General features: G+C 42.1%; 1 protein-coding gene across 1 annotated transcript in view; it reads left to right on the forward strand.

Annotated features, from left to right (window-relative positions):
* The window catches only part of SPOCK2 (SPARC (osteonectin), cwcv and kazal like domains proteoglycan 2), a 124,999-nt gene that overhangs the window by 93,578 nt on the left and 16,921 nt on the right, over window positions 1–14,500 (forward strand). The window contains exons 5-6 of the mRNA XM_087702338.1: window positions 6,835–6,949; window positions 10,386–10,505. Of these exons, the coding sequence (XP_087558464.1) occupies window positions 6,835–6,949; window positions 10,386–10,505 (235 nt within the window). The remainder of the gene's footprint in view (window positions 1–6,834; window positions 6,950–10,385; window positions 10,506–14,500) is intronic.

Below are 14,500 nucleotides of genomic sequence, written 5' to 3' on the forward strand. Positions count from 1 at the left end.
ATTAAGAAAAAGCTTAATCTGTTTACTTTCTGCAGGCTCGGCTGTATTTTGAAGGCATAGAAATGAGAACTTTGACATCTTGATAACAAATTACCACAACCTTTCAATTTTAGAGTGGTTTAGAGTGGCCCGTTGAATTTAATCTGCCGTCTCCTGTGGCAGTGGCTGCAACAATTGCTCATGTCTGAAATTGGATCAAATGTTTTCTCATGGGCTAGCGTGCTCACAAAGTTGCTTTAAGAGTAAAAATGGGATCCCAGGAGGAAAAGTGATATATAAATGTAATAAATCAACTTGATCTGTATCTCACAAGCTCTTGGTCATGTGGAAAACTTGGTTCTATCTCTTGTTAAATAATGAGAAAGGAAGCTCAAAAGAATTGATATTTGAAGTTTTCTTCTGAACTACGAAACTGGGGAGGACTTTTTGACATCCAAAAATACGAAGCACTTGTCATTTTATCATTGCTAAATAAATGATTACTTTTATATTAGCAGAGAAACCACAACTGATGTCAACCAATAATATTAAAGATAACCACATAAGATAACACCTACTGTACTTTTGCTTATAATAACGATGGTTCTTTTATCAAGACATAAGCAGTGTAAATAATGTTATATATATATATATATGTAATCTATATATATAAAAGCCAAATACCAGCCACACATCATCATGAAATCTCTAGAATTGCAAAGCCTACAAACTTGAAATTTGGCAGGTATGTTCTTCTTGGCTTCTTGGTGCTCGCTAAGAAAGGATTTGTCGAAATGACCATCAGATCATTAGTATTATACAGTATTATATTAACACGCTCTGGTGCTAAGGAGTTAGAAATTCTACTCCCCCTCCCCACCTGAAAAGAACTCTGTTCCAACTGCCAGTTGCTGTATATTAATATGCTCTGATGCTAAGAAGTTACACATTCTACATTAATTTTCAAGCTTTAAGTTATCAAGCCCGACCCTAACTACTCATTAGTGTTGCTTTAAGTGTCAATTTATCAAGCCCGATCACATAGTTTCATAGTGAAGCATGGGTATCGAGCTAGTAATATATAAAGTGGGGGAGGGGATATAGGCTCCTTTATACGTCTTCAATTTTCTATTGCAAATGATCATCAGTGATCTTGATTAGGTTAAAAAAAAGGACTTTGTGTTCATATGTTGGCATCAAATGGCAAACATCATCCCTTGGTGGTGATAGCAACAATTAAAAATAGATCTACTTGACTGGAATACATCATAGGTAAAGCTAATTCTTTTTAAATGGTTGGATAACAATAAAACATTGCCAGAATTTTGGGAGGGCAAAGCAAATATGTTGAATAATGACACAGGGGTATAGTTAGAATGGTAAAAATGTATTTTGCATGCCTTACATTAAACTCAGGACAATTTGCCTTATGTTATAATGGGACTTCCAGAATCAAAGCTCATTTGGGTAAGCCTGCTGTGCTGTGCTGTGCTATTTTTTTCCTTCTTCTGGCTAATAGGAGGTCAGCTTTTAACTCCTGCTATCAATATGGAGTCTCTTGTGAAGAATTATTTTCCCCTGATGGAAAACTGAAATTAGTGTATTCTTCCTAGTTCAAACAAAGACCCAGGTCCATTTAACTACCATATCAAGCTGGGCCATGCCAGTCTAATCAAAACTCATTATAAGCACTGGAATCTTTCAAGAAGAGACTGGACTGCCATATGTCAGAAATGGTGTAGGGCTGTGATGGCAAAACTATGGCATGTGCCACAGGCGACATGTGGAGCCATATTTACCAGCATGGCAGGCCTCAACAGCCCTCAGCTCCAGCGCCCATGCGTGCACTGGCCAGCCAATTTTCGGCCTTCCGGAGGGCTGGGGGAGGCCGTTTCTGCCCTCCCCAGGCTTCAAGAAAGCCTCCGGAGCTTAGAGAGGGTGAAAAACAGGCCCAACAGCCCAACCAGAAGTTAGTTCCTGAATTTCCAGTTTGCTTGTTGGGGCATTTTTCACCCTTCCTGGGCTCCGGAGGCTTTCCTGAAGCCTGGGGCGGGCAAAAAACGGCCCAATGGGCAAACAAGAAATTGGGGAATGAACTTTGGTTGGACCATTATCATCGTCCCCAGGCTTCAGGAAAGCCTTCTTGAGCGTGGGGAGGGTGAACCCCCCTCCTGCTGCACACGGGATTTGCTCCCGCAAGCACGGTGGGGAGTTGCTGAGGTGGCGCAGTGGTTAAATGCAGCACTGCAGGCTACTTCAGCTGACTGCAGTTCTGCAGTTCGGCTGTTCAAATCTCACCAGCTCAGGGTTGACTCAGCCTTCCATCCTTCCGAGGTGGGTAAAATGAGGACCCGGATTGTTGTTGGGGGCAGTATGCTGACTCTAAACCGCTTAGAGCGGGCTGAAAGCCCTATGAAGCGGTATATAAGTCTAACTGCTATTGCTATTGCTATTGCTCCTGCATGCGTGGTGGGGGGTTACTCCTGCATGTGCATGCGCAGTGAGGAGTCACTCATGCATGCACACTACGGTGCGTGCACACACAATTTTGGTGCACCTTTAGAAAAAGGTTAGCCATCACTGGTATAGGATCTCCTGCTTGGGCAGGAGGTTGGACTAGATGACCTACAAGGTCCCTTCCAACTCTGTTAATCTGCTCAGCTACTGGCCAAAGCAACCATTGGATTACATTTTTATGGGGCTGAAGATTCTTTTCAACCAGTCAAAGCATCGTGATACTTTCGTGCTCACCAGCTCGTATATGTTTCAAAATGGAGCAGATACATGTTTCCTTCACATTATTATCTCTAATATTAGCTCTATACTTTCTCTTTCTTGTTCTTTTTTCCTGAACTAAAAACACCTTAATAGACATGCATTTCAGGCAGACAAGGTCTGTATACTGCTTGGCAATATGTCAGAAACTTTTTGGTCTAGTGATTAAGGTACTAGGCTAGAAACTGGTTGACTGTGAGTTCTAGTCCCGCCTTGGGTATGGAAGCCAAGTGGGTGATTTGGCACCAGTCCCTGCATCTTTCAGCTCAGGGTTGTTGTTGTGGGGAAACATAGGAGGAAAAAGGGTACAGGTAGTTCTTGACTTATAACAATTTGTTTAGTGACCATTCAAAGTTACAACAGCACTGGAAAAAGGGACTTACGTCCGTTTTTCACAATTACAACCTTTGCAGCATCCCCATGATCAAGAGATTAAAATCCAGATGCTTGGGGTAATGCAACTGGTTCATATTTAAGACCGTTGCCCATGTCTCCCAAGGTCATGTGATCACCTTTTGTGACCTTCTGCTAAGGAAAGTCAATGAGGAAGCCAGATTCACTTAACAACCAGGTTACTAACTTATCAATTTCAGTGATTATCTTAACAACAGTGGCAAGAAAAGTTGCAAAAATGAGGCAAAATTCACTTAACAACTGTCTCACTTATCAACAGAAATTTTGGGTTTGATTTTGGTCTTAATCTTGGTCAGTTTGAGGACTACCTGCATGTTCTCCCTCTTGAGTTAAATAAAAAATAGATTGATATTTATGTAGGGAAATAAATAAACAAATAATATTAATAAAATAATAAAATAAAATATAAAATTAAAAAAGTAACAAATAATGAATAGAATAGAGCATAGAAGAGGAGAGAAGAGAATAAAATAAAGAATGGTATAGAATAGAATAGAATAGAATAGAATATCCCTGCTACCAGCAAAGGCCCCTCTTCCAGCAGTGGGATTCACTTAGGTTTACCCCTGGCTTGCAACTGTGAGCACCCGTGCCCGCACACTCGCATTACATGTACATGCCTGTGGCACATGCATGTGTGTATCTTCCACACATACATGCTACCCTCCGCACATGCGCTTTGCTCACACCCCCGGTGTGCATGCATGCACGCAGTATTGAAAACGAGACTACATAGGCAGTTGACTGCTACCGGTTCAGGTGAACTGGTCCAAACCGGCTGAATACCACCTCTGCCCTCTTCCCATACATCCCATAGAAGGAATGTTTTGTCCTACGTGACACATCTAGCATCTCATTCAATGTAATCAACTTGTCATGTTCTAGGTCTGACACCCTTCCTCTGGGCATCATCATTTATGAAAATGCTTGTGCGCAGGTCAACCAGTGAGTGGAAGACGGGCTTATAGCTTGCAGAAAAGGAGCCGTCAGTTTGTAATTGTGCATCTAAGAAGTCTTTGTGCGATTAGTTCTAAATAGTGGACACAGCAAGACATTTCATTTGGGAAGATAAACTTTTAAGAAGATTCATTATGCCTTGCTTTGAGTTCCTCCTGGCTTGAAATTTAAATGACAAAGCCATAACAGGATCAAATAGACAGCCTGCTACTAAATCCTTCCTGCACAATCTGCACCTGGAATTTAAAAAAAGTCTGAATGAAGAGTGAACCATATTGCCAAAAACATTGAAGGCGGAGAACTGTGTTACTCCTCTGACATATTGCTGGAGAGTAAAGCCTTGGATGTATCCATCGCTTGATATGCCAAGAAGTAGGGCATTTAATGTCTTTGGACTGAATTGTAAACAGGGCCACCTATACCAGGGGTGTCAAACTCGATTTCATTAAGGGCTGCATCAGGGTTGTGTTTGACCACGGAGGGCTGGGGTGGGCGTGGCCAGGATGGGCATGGCCAGCTCACTCAAGTTGGGGGTGCCTATGGCGGCCTGAGTGTTCTGCCAGTGAAAATGGGCTCTCGAGTTCCGTTTTTGTCTGCAACAGTCTCCTATAATCCTCTACCACCAAAAACGGAGCTGAGGACAGCTTCCCATAGCCCTCGCAAGCCCTGTTTTCCCTGGCAGAGGCACCATGGGCCAGTCCTTTGCTGTTTCCAGGGCAGCCCTGCAGGCCAGATCAAAGCACCCTGTGGGCCGAATCTGGCCCCCGGGCCTTGAGTTTGACACCCCCTGACCTATACCGTGCTTTAAAACTGCATTATGGTGACCATCATTCAGTGAACTTGGATCTGCAAATAGTATACACATCATACAATCTTGGTATTTTTGTGAGTCAGGAGGCAAACAGTTCTTCAGGGCACCAAAGCCTGGTGTCCAACATCTAGAGGTCCCATTCCTTAGCTCCTTCTTAGATTTTGGAAGCCATCACTCACGTGCTTGTGAGCATATTTTCACCCTACTAGAAGGAACAGATGTATGCTTTTACCAAAACTAAAAGCTAAGAGTTGAGATTCTCAGGTTGAGGATAGAAACCTGATAATTGCCTGGTGCCTTTGGAAGATCCATAATCTTGATCACCTACAGGCTGCCAGATTGTGTTCCCTGCAGTTTATGTCTTCAGTTTGGAAATTAAGAAACATTTTGAAAAGAATGCCTGATAGCCCTTTTTATCTTCATAATATGATTTTTCTACAAGTTTAACCAAATTGTTCCTTTACCCTACATCTGAACGTGATCACCTTCGGTGAGGTAGTTTGGACCTTAATATCCCACTTTTTTTCTAGATTATGAAGAAGTAGGGTGTTGGCATATTACTGAGTTGGACTGCAAAGGCTATGCCAACCTTGAACTTGTTACAGAAATAGTTAGATGGCATAGTATGGTTTCAGTGGTGGGATTCAAACTTTTTACTACCGGTTCTGTGGGCGTGGCTTGGTAGACATGGCATGGCTTCATGGGCGTGACAAGGGGTGGATACTTAAAATCTCCATTCCCTCCCAACTCCAGGGAAAGGATATTGTAAAATCTTCATTCCCAACTCACTCCAGGTGGATACTGCAAAATTCCTATTCCCTCCCCACTCTAGGGGAAGGATACTATAAAATCTCCATTCCCTCCTGACTCCAGAGGAAGGATACTGTAAAATCTCCATTCCGTCCCGACTCCAGGGGAAGGATACTGTAAAATCTCCATTCCCTCCCCACTCCAGGGGAAGGATACTGCAAAATTCCCATTCCCTCCCTACCCCAGGGGAAGGATACTGTAAAAACTCCATTCTCTCCCCACTCCAGGTGAAGGTTACTGCAAAATCCCCACAATTCCTTCCGATCAGCTGGGACTCAGGAGCAGCGAATAGATGGGGGCAGGGCTAGTCAGAGGTGGAATTTACTGGTTCTCTGAACTACTCAAAGTTTGCACTACTGGTTCTCCAGAACTGGTCAGAACCTGCTGAATACCACCTCTGGTGTGCTTTGATGACAGCCAACAATGTAGACATCCCAATGGCAAAGAAACAATGCAATAATCCCAGGAAGGGTATGAGCTGTCCATTAATGGAGACGTCTGCATCAAAAGATGGTGGACTATTCTTCATAAAAGTTTTTAAGCTGAAGCGGAATGACTGCTGTTCAGAGATGATGTTGCAGGGTGTTTCCTGCAGGAGAAATAAGCTTGTCTGGTTGAACAGAAGCCCCTTGATGTTCTTAGTATGATTCCAGAAGCAGACATATTTTAGTAGGAATATTTGTAAGATCTACTGTGACTTGAATTAATGGCATAGGGAAATTGTCAACCGTATGAATTTATATTTCAATTGTGTATCAGTATATTGATATTGTGACAACCTATTGATTCCCACAATAAATGTATTTTATAGTAGGAAGATTTAACAACTAGGATGATTAAAAGTAATCTGTTAAATGCTTATGCATGAATTTCTAGCTGTTGCATTAAATCTTTGTCTTGTTCTAGAATTTAGATAAGATTTATAATCTGTTGAATTCATGTCTGGACACTAGAGGACCAGGTGAGTTGAGACTAAGGTGATCCTGACAGACTTTACAAGAAAACCAGCAAGGTCCCTTAGCTTGGAGTTATTCTTATTTGATGGTCAGTTGCTTCGTGCTTGTGTGACTTCTCTTATTCTTTTGCAGTGTAAACTGGAACAACAGGCCTGCCTGACCAGCAAGCAGCTGACGGTGAAATGTGAGGGTCAGTGCCCATGCACAAGTGAACATAGTCCAACTTCAGCCACGGATCTCAAGCAAGGTCAGAGATCATCTACTAAAATTTGAATAATTGTATCCTCTCCTGTAGTCCACCTTATGGCTCTATAGAGCAGTGTTTCTCAACCTTGGCAACTTTAAGATGCATGGATTTCAATTCCCAAAATTCTCCAGCCAGAATGTGGATTCTGGGAATTGACTTCCACATATCTTAAAGTTGCCAAGGTTGAGAAACAATTCTCTAGAGACACCAAGAATAAATAAGCACACTGGTCAAATTAGTCAATGAACTGTATTCCATGGCTGACCTTTTCTGTCCCCACATGATACTTTTTGCTCTGTGTATTTGTTGGTATCCTGGTCAACATCACCATCTGAATATAGATGAAGTCAGTCCTTGAACGTAGATGAAGTCAGTCTTCCAGTAACACAAAGAGCAGATATTTTGAGGATAAGTTCAACATTATTTGACTGGCAAAATATTTGTTTCCTTGTACTTGTTGACAAAAATAAATACATTAAACAAACAAACAAACAAACAAACATAGCCACGATCTATCAGATAATTTAGTTGCAAGCTGACTATGAGAATAAGCAAAGGAAAGCTTTAAAGTAGAGATTCAAACCACTAAATCTGAGGTTCAGTTTTCAGTTTAGGTTTCATAGTATCTAGCGTTCAATTCTAATTCAAGCAACAAAAGATAAACAAATGATCATCAAGAGATCCAACCCATCTTCATACAATAAAATGTGTTGGTTGTAACTCACAAAATCCTCACAACTTGCCATAAATATTTGTGGGCAAGCTAAGAATGTTAGGGGCCAAAATACAGACCAAAAATAGGATTCAGTTTACCTGTGATTATATACAATAATCCTTTAAGAACATACAGTATGCATCTGATAAACATGTAAAATTAAAGGTTTTTCCCCCTCAATATAAAATACAAATAGAAATAAAGACAATGGCAAAACAGGAAAGGAAAGGAAATAGAGGACATAAATTGAGGGAAGGAAGGAAGGAGGAAAAATACATTTAAAAAAGAAACAAAAAGCAGTGATTTCCATCTTTTTTCAGTATATAATAAAGTTATAGTATTTTTAGTTATGCCAAATAATAACGACTAGCCATTCTATTAACAACAACCCACTTAATTGTCAAAATCCAAAGTCAATTTTTCATTTTTCTTCCATTTCACACAGAAAGTCCACAAGCGAATTCCAAATACCCACAAAATTATTTACTTTTCTGTCCCTAATTAATGCAGTCAGCTTTGCCACCTCTACCACTTCCGTTATCTTTTGAAACCATTCCTCTGTGGTGGGGATTAATACTTCTTTCCATTTCTAGGCGTAAAAAAATTCCTGCAACTGAATACAAATAGTACTAATACTTTCTAAAATATCTATGGAGATTCTCAGCCATCCAGGTCATGGTTGTCCCAGAGGTGCTTTTTTCAAGAGGCAACTGGACTTTCTTGTTTTTTTCTTTGAAGATGTTTTGCTTCTCATTCAAGAAGCATCTTCGGCTCTGACTGGATGGTGGGTTCCTCGCTGTTTTTAAAATTACCTGTATATCCAATATATACATGTATATGTCCATCTTCAAATAAGCAAAACCTGACATTTTCAACCAAAATGCAATTAAAAATGTGGGGAAACTCATTGATGGGTAGTGCATTTTTCATGAGATTGGGGTTAAATTGTCAAGGATCATCTTATCTGCAGATGGGCTTATACACAAATATATACAGTATATATGAGATAAAAAGTGAGCGCTTAGCGTAATAATAAAATCTTGATTTTAGAGAGCTTTTCCTGGCAGACTTCAGACACAACAGACATAATGTTAGCTGTGGATTCCCAGTACAATCAAATAGTGAACACGGTGCAGTGTTTTTGGAACAGTCCGGAGCACTGATGTAATTTACCTCTTTTGCATCAATTTGCATCGTTAGTAAATGACACAGATGACAAAAAATTGTGCAGATTAAGTTTTAAGAGACATTCAGCTTTCATGGACACCCCTTCTCCTCAGGAGATCTGAAAAGCTGACATTTTATTGCAATTTTCTGTCACCAGATTAAATAAGATGAGTCACTTGTTGTGACTCTTAGATCAATTTCATTGCAGCCCTAGAGAATTTTTCCTCTGTATTCTTGTCCTCCTATCCTAACACTGAGAATTTATTGTATAGACAAGAAATACTGTATCATACAATACCCAGACGATGCACTATTAAATGAGAAAGGGGGAAGAGGGGGGAAACAGAAAAGAAAATACTAAATACACAAGTATATATTCAAGAGCGAGATATAAAGGAGAAAAAAAACATAGCTAGGAAAGATTAGCGAAGGGAAGGGAATAAGAAATGATGCTAAATTATATTTGGGTTTGTGGAAATACCATCCCAAGGAAACATAAACTTAGATTTGAAACAGGCACATAGAATAACAGAAAAAGAAAGGGAGAGAGGAGGAGAGAATGAGAGGAAGAGGAGGGAAGGAAGAAAGAGGTAAAGAGAGGAGGGTGGAAGGTAGAGAAAGAGAAGGAAAGAGGGTAGGAAGGAGAAGAGGAAGAGTAGGAGTGGGGGAGAGGTAAGGGAAGAAGGAAGGGGAAGGAGAGGAGGAGGGAAGGAAGTAGAGAAGGGAGGGGGAGAAAAGAGGGGAAATGAGATGGTTTTACAATAGGAAGAAGGGATGGTAAATAGGTATAACCTATTAAATGGAATGAGAGGGAAGGAAGAAAGAGGTAAGGAGAGGAGGGTGGAAGGGAGAGAAAGAGAAGGAGAGAGGGTAGGAAGGAGAAGAGGAAGAGTAGGAGTGGGGGAGAGGTAAGGGAAGAAGGAAGGGGAAGGAGAGGAGGAGGGAAGAAAGTAGAGAAGGGAGGGGGAGAAAAGAAAGGGGAAATGAAATGGTTTTACAACAGGAAGAAGGGATGGTAAATAGGTATAACCTATTAAATGGAATGAGAGGGAAGGAAGAAAGAGGTAAGGAGAGGAGGGTGGAAGGGAGAGAAAGAGAAGGAGAGAGGGTAGGAAGGAGAAGAGGAAGAGTAGGAGTGGGGGAGAGGTAAGGGAAGAAGGAAGGGGAAGGAGAGGAGGAGGGAAGAAAGTAGAGAAGGGAGGGGGAGAAAAGAAAGGGGAAATGAGATGGTTTTACAACAGGAAGAAGGGATGGTAAATAGGTATAACCTATTAAATGGAATAACAAATGTATAAGAACGACAAACGTAAAGAAGAAGAACAATTATGTGAATGTATACCTTCAATGGTATGTAAGAGAATAAAAAATAAAAAAATATGGGTGGGGGAGAAATACTGTATCATGCTCTTACTATCGCCATGGATAAAACAGAGTTTGGGTATCCTTTGAATAATTGTGTGCGAAAACCTTAAGAAGGAGTTGCAGACCAACCTGCTTACTTACTGTCTTCCCCTCTGGGATGCTCACCTGAGATGCTTACCAACTGATTTGCAGAAACCTGTACTGGGCAAGACCTGGCAGATCTGGGCGATCGACTGCGGGACTGGTTCCAACTGCTGCATGAGAACGCCAAGCAGAATAGCTCTGGAAGTGTTGGCCCCAATCCTGTGAATGGTATGCCGAGTTTTACTTTTCCCCTTTGGGTGCATGGGCAGAAGAAGTGGGAAAGTCTCAGGCCATTTGTATTTTTCCCAGGGTTCCTAGATGGCTGCCAGAATTTGACAGCAAGTGGCCAAAAGTGCGTGTGGTGCAACTTGGTTGCTGATTCTGGATTTTTGGTCAGCCTTAAGAATGAGAGCAGAATATCTTCTGATGGCTACTCCTTCCCCTTCCCATCCCATCCATAACTTTCCACCAGAAATCTGATCCAGAACAGGCTGAAAAATGCCACCAACATCAGATGTTCTCCTATACTTGTTTCAAATTCACACTTGGAATACTGCATCTAGTTTTGACCACCATGTTATAAAAAAGGTATTGAGACGGATATGGATGGTATGGATAAGTTCGGTTCCACCACAAAACCGCGCTCGACTAAACCGCGTTCGACTAAACCGCATAGCTGACGTCATCAACAGGGCGACAACAGCGCGGAGACAGAAGCACGCTGTAAACCCTAAACCTAAAATTAACCCCTAAACCTAACCCCCCTAAACCTAACCCTAACCCTAAACCTAACCCTTAACCTAACCCTAAACCTAATCCTAAACCTAACCCTTAACCTAACTCTAAACCAAGGTGGCGCAGTGGTTAAATGCAGCACTGCAGGCTACTGCTAGATCAGCAGGTCAGCGGTTCAAATCTCACCGGCTCAGGGTTGACTCAGCCTTCCATCCTTCCGAGGTGGGTAAAATGAGGACCCAGATTGTTGGGGGCAATATGCTGACTCTCTGTAAACCGCTTAGAGAGGCCTGAAAGGCCTATGAAGCGGTATATAAGTCTACTGCTATTGCTATTGCTAAACCTAATCCTAACCCTTAACCTAACCCTAAACCTAACCCTAACCCTTAACCTAACCCTAAACCTAACCCTTAACCTAACCCTAAACCTAACCCTAAACCTAACCCTTAACCTAACCCTAAACCTAATCCTAACCCTTAACCTAACCCTAAACCTAACCCTAACCCTAAACCTAACCCTAAAGCTAACCCTAAAGCTAACCCTTACCTTAAGTTGAATCGGCTTGCTTTCAAAGCGCTATTTAAAGCACCCTTCTTTCTCCGCGCTGGCTGTTGTCGCCCTGTTGATGATGTCAGCGACACGGTTTAATCGGGCGCGGCTTAGTCAAGCGCGGTTTTGACGGGTCACGGAGAAGTTCAACATTATTTGATGGTCACGATTTATCAGATAATTTAGTTGCAAACTGACTATGAGAATAAGCAAAAGGAAAACTTTAAAGTAGAGATTCAAACCACTAAATCTGGGGTTCAGTTTTCAGTTTAGGTTTCATAGCATCTGGAGTTCAATTCTAATTCAAGATAAACAAATGACCATCAAGAGATCCACTCAGCTACATACAGTAAAATTTGTTGGTGGTAACTCACAAAATCCTCATAACCTACCATCGATATTTGTAGGCAAGCTAAGTTAGAGGCCAAAATATACCCCAAAATAGAATTACCTGTGATTATATACAATAATCATTTAAGTATGTACAGTGTGCAACTGATATACATGTAAAATTAAAGGGTTTTTTTCCTTAAGGAAAAAGACATTTAAAAAAGGGAAGGAGGAAAAATACTGCGTCTAGTTTTGCTCACCATATTCTAAAAAAGATATTGAAACTGATTGAAATGTATTGAGCGTAGAGAAGAGCAACAAAGATGATTAGGGGGCTAGAGGACAAAACATATGAAGAACTGTTGCAGGAATTGGGTATGTCTAGTGAAAAGAAGGACTAGGGATGGCGTGATAGCAGTGTTCCAATATTTAAGGAGCTACTACAAAAAAATGAGTAGGTCAACCTATTTTCCAAAGCACCAGAAGGTAAGACAAAAAACAATAGATGGAAACTAATCAAGGAGAGAAGCAACTTAGAAGTAAGAAGACATTTCCTAATGTGGAATGGCTTGGCTTTAGAAATTGTGGGTGCTACATCACTGGAAGCTTTTAAGAAGAGACTAGACAGTCACTTGTCTGGAATGGTCTCCTGCTTGAGTAGGGGGTTGGACTAGAGGACCTCCAAGGTCCCTTCCAGCTCTGTTATTCAAATGTTGGGAGACTCAGCTGTGCGCTTATCTCCTAATCCTGTGGAAATGGCCTTCCTCATCCGGACAAACTGATTAACTTTGCTGTCAGGTCAGAAAGTTAAGTCTGCCTTAAGCTGGATTCTTGTCAGAGGAGGTATCCTCCTTCTTTTACTATCAGCTAAATTGCAGTGGCTTGGCATTGTTTTCTTCCACAAGGTATGAGTGGGGGAGAGGGAAACCACAATTAAAGTTTCCTTTGTGGTTTTTTTTTTAATGTCCCTTGCATGGCTCCACTTCCAGGAGTATATTTTATCTATTCTTATGTTACTTGTTACAATTACCATCTTTTCTCCAAAGGTTCAAGGTGAATCTCCATTCATTATATTCATCCACAATCTTGTGAGATAGGTGGGGTAAGAGAGGTGACAGGGCTGGTGGTTCTGCCATTTTTGTGACCGGGTATCAGAGTTTGTTGCATAAATTCAAATCCGGAAAGCCCACATAGATAACTGATTCAGCTGGATTCATCAACTTTTTTATATACAATAAATGAATAAATGTACAATACCAACAGGTGGTTCTTCCAAGTAAACACAAGCCAGGAGAGCTAAAGGCAAACACAAGCAGTTAGTTTCATATCCGCAGACAAGCCCAGACAGACTGCTAGTTCACTTCTCAGAGCAGCAGACTGCTTAAGTTTTTGTTTCAATTCTCCGCACAGACTCGGATCTGTTTAAGCTCCCATTGGCTGACTTAGTTGCTATGCCTATTCATTGGCTGTCTTTGTTCCCATGTCTCCCCCAGCCATGAATATTTTAACACCGGGTTCTTAGGATCCATCGGAATCAGTTGCACGCCCTGAGTGTCTTATTTTTGATAGCTGAAAAATCCTGACATTTCAGCCAGGCCCTGCAGAAGAAGAACCGGTAGCGGAGGTTTTGAGTAGTTCGCAGAACCAGAAAATGCAACCTCTGGTTGGCCCCAGAATGTGGTGGGAATGGAGATTTTGCAGTATCCTTCCCCTGGAGTGAGGAGGGAATGGGGATTTACAGTATCCTTCCCCTGCAGTGTGGAGGGAATGGGGATTTACAGTATCCTTCCCCTGCAGTTTGGAGGGAATGGGGATTTACAGTATCCTTCCCCTGGAGTGGGGAGGGAATGGGGATTTACAGTATCCTTCCCCTGCAGTGCGGAGGGAATGGGGATTTACAGTATCCTTCCCCTGCAGTGTGGAGGGAATGGGGATTTACAGTATCCTTCCCCTGCAGTGTGGAGGGAATGGAAATTTACAGTATCCTTCCCCTGCAGTGTGGAGGGAATGGGGATTTACACTATCCTTCCCCTGCAGTGTGGCGGGAATGGGGATTTACAGTATCCTTCCCCTGCAGTGTGGAGGGAATGGGGATTTACAGTATCCTTCCCCTGCAGTGTGGAGGGAATGGGGATTTACAGTATCCTTCCCCTGCAGTGTGGAGGGAATGGAAATTTACAGTATCCTTCCCCTGCAGTGTGGAGGGAATGGGGATTTACACTATCCTTCCCCTGCAGTGTGGCGGGAATGGGGATTTACAGTATCCTTCCCCTGCAGTGTGGAGGGAATGGGGATTTACAGTATCCTTCCCCTGCAGTGTGGAGGGAATGGGGATTTACAGTATCCTTCCCCTGCAGTGTGGAGGGAATGGAAATTTACAGTATCCTTCCCCTGCAGTGTGGAGGGAATGGGGATTTACACTATCCTTCTCCTGGAGTGGGGAGGGAATGGGGATTTACAGTATCCTTCCCCTGAAGTGCGGTGGGAATGGAGATTTACAGTATCCTTTCCCTGGAGTGGGGTCGGAACAGAGACTTTGCAGTATCCTTCCCCTGCCACGCCACCCCAAGTCACACCATGCCTACTAAGCCATGCCCACAGAACCGGTA

This window comes from Thamnophis sirtalis, unplaced genomic scaffold, assembly GCF_051295495.1.
Source record: "Thamnophis sirtalis isolate CommonGarterSnake01/CBP01778 unplaced genomic scaffold, rThaSir2_p1.2 scaffold_15, whole genome shotgun sequence".
NCBI classification, from domain to species: Eukaryota; Metazoa; Chordata; class Lepidosauria; order Squamata; family Natricidae; genus Thamnophis; species Thamnophis sirtalis.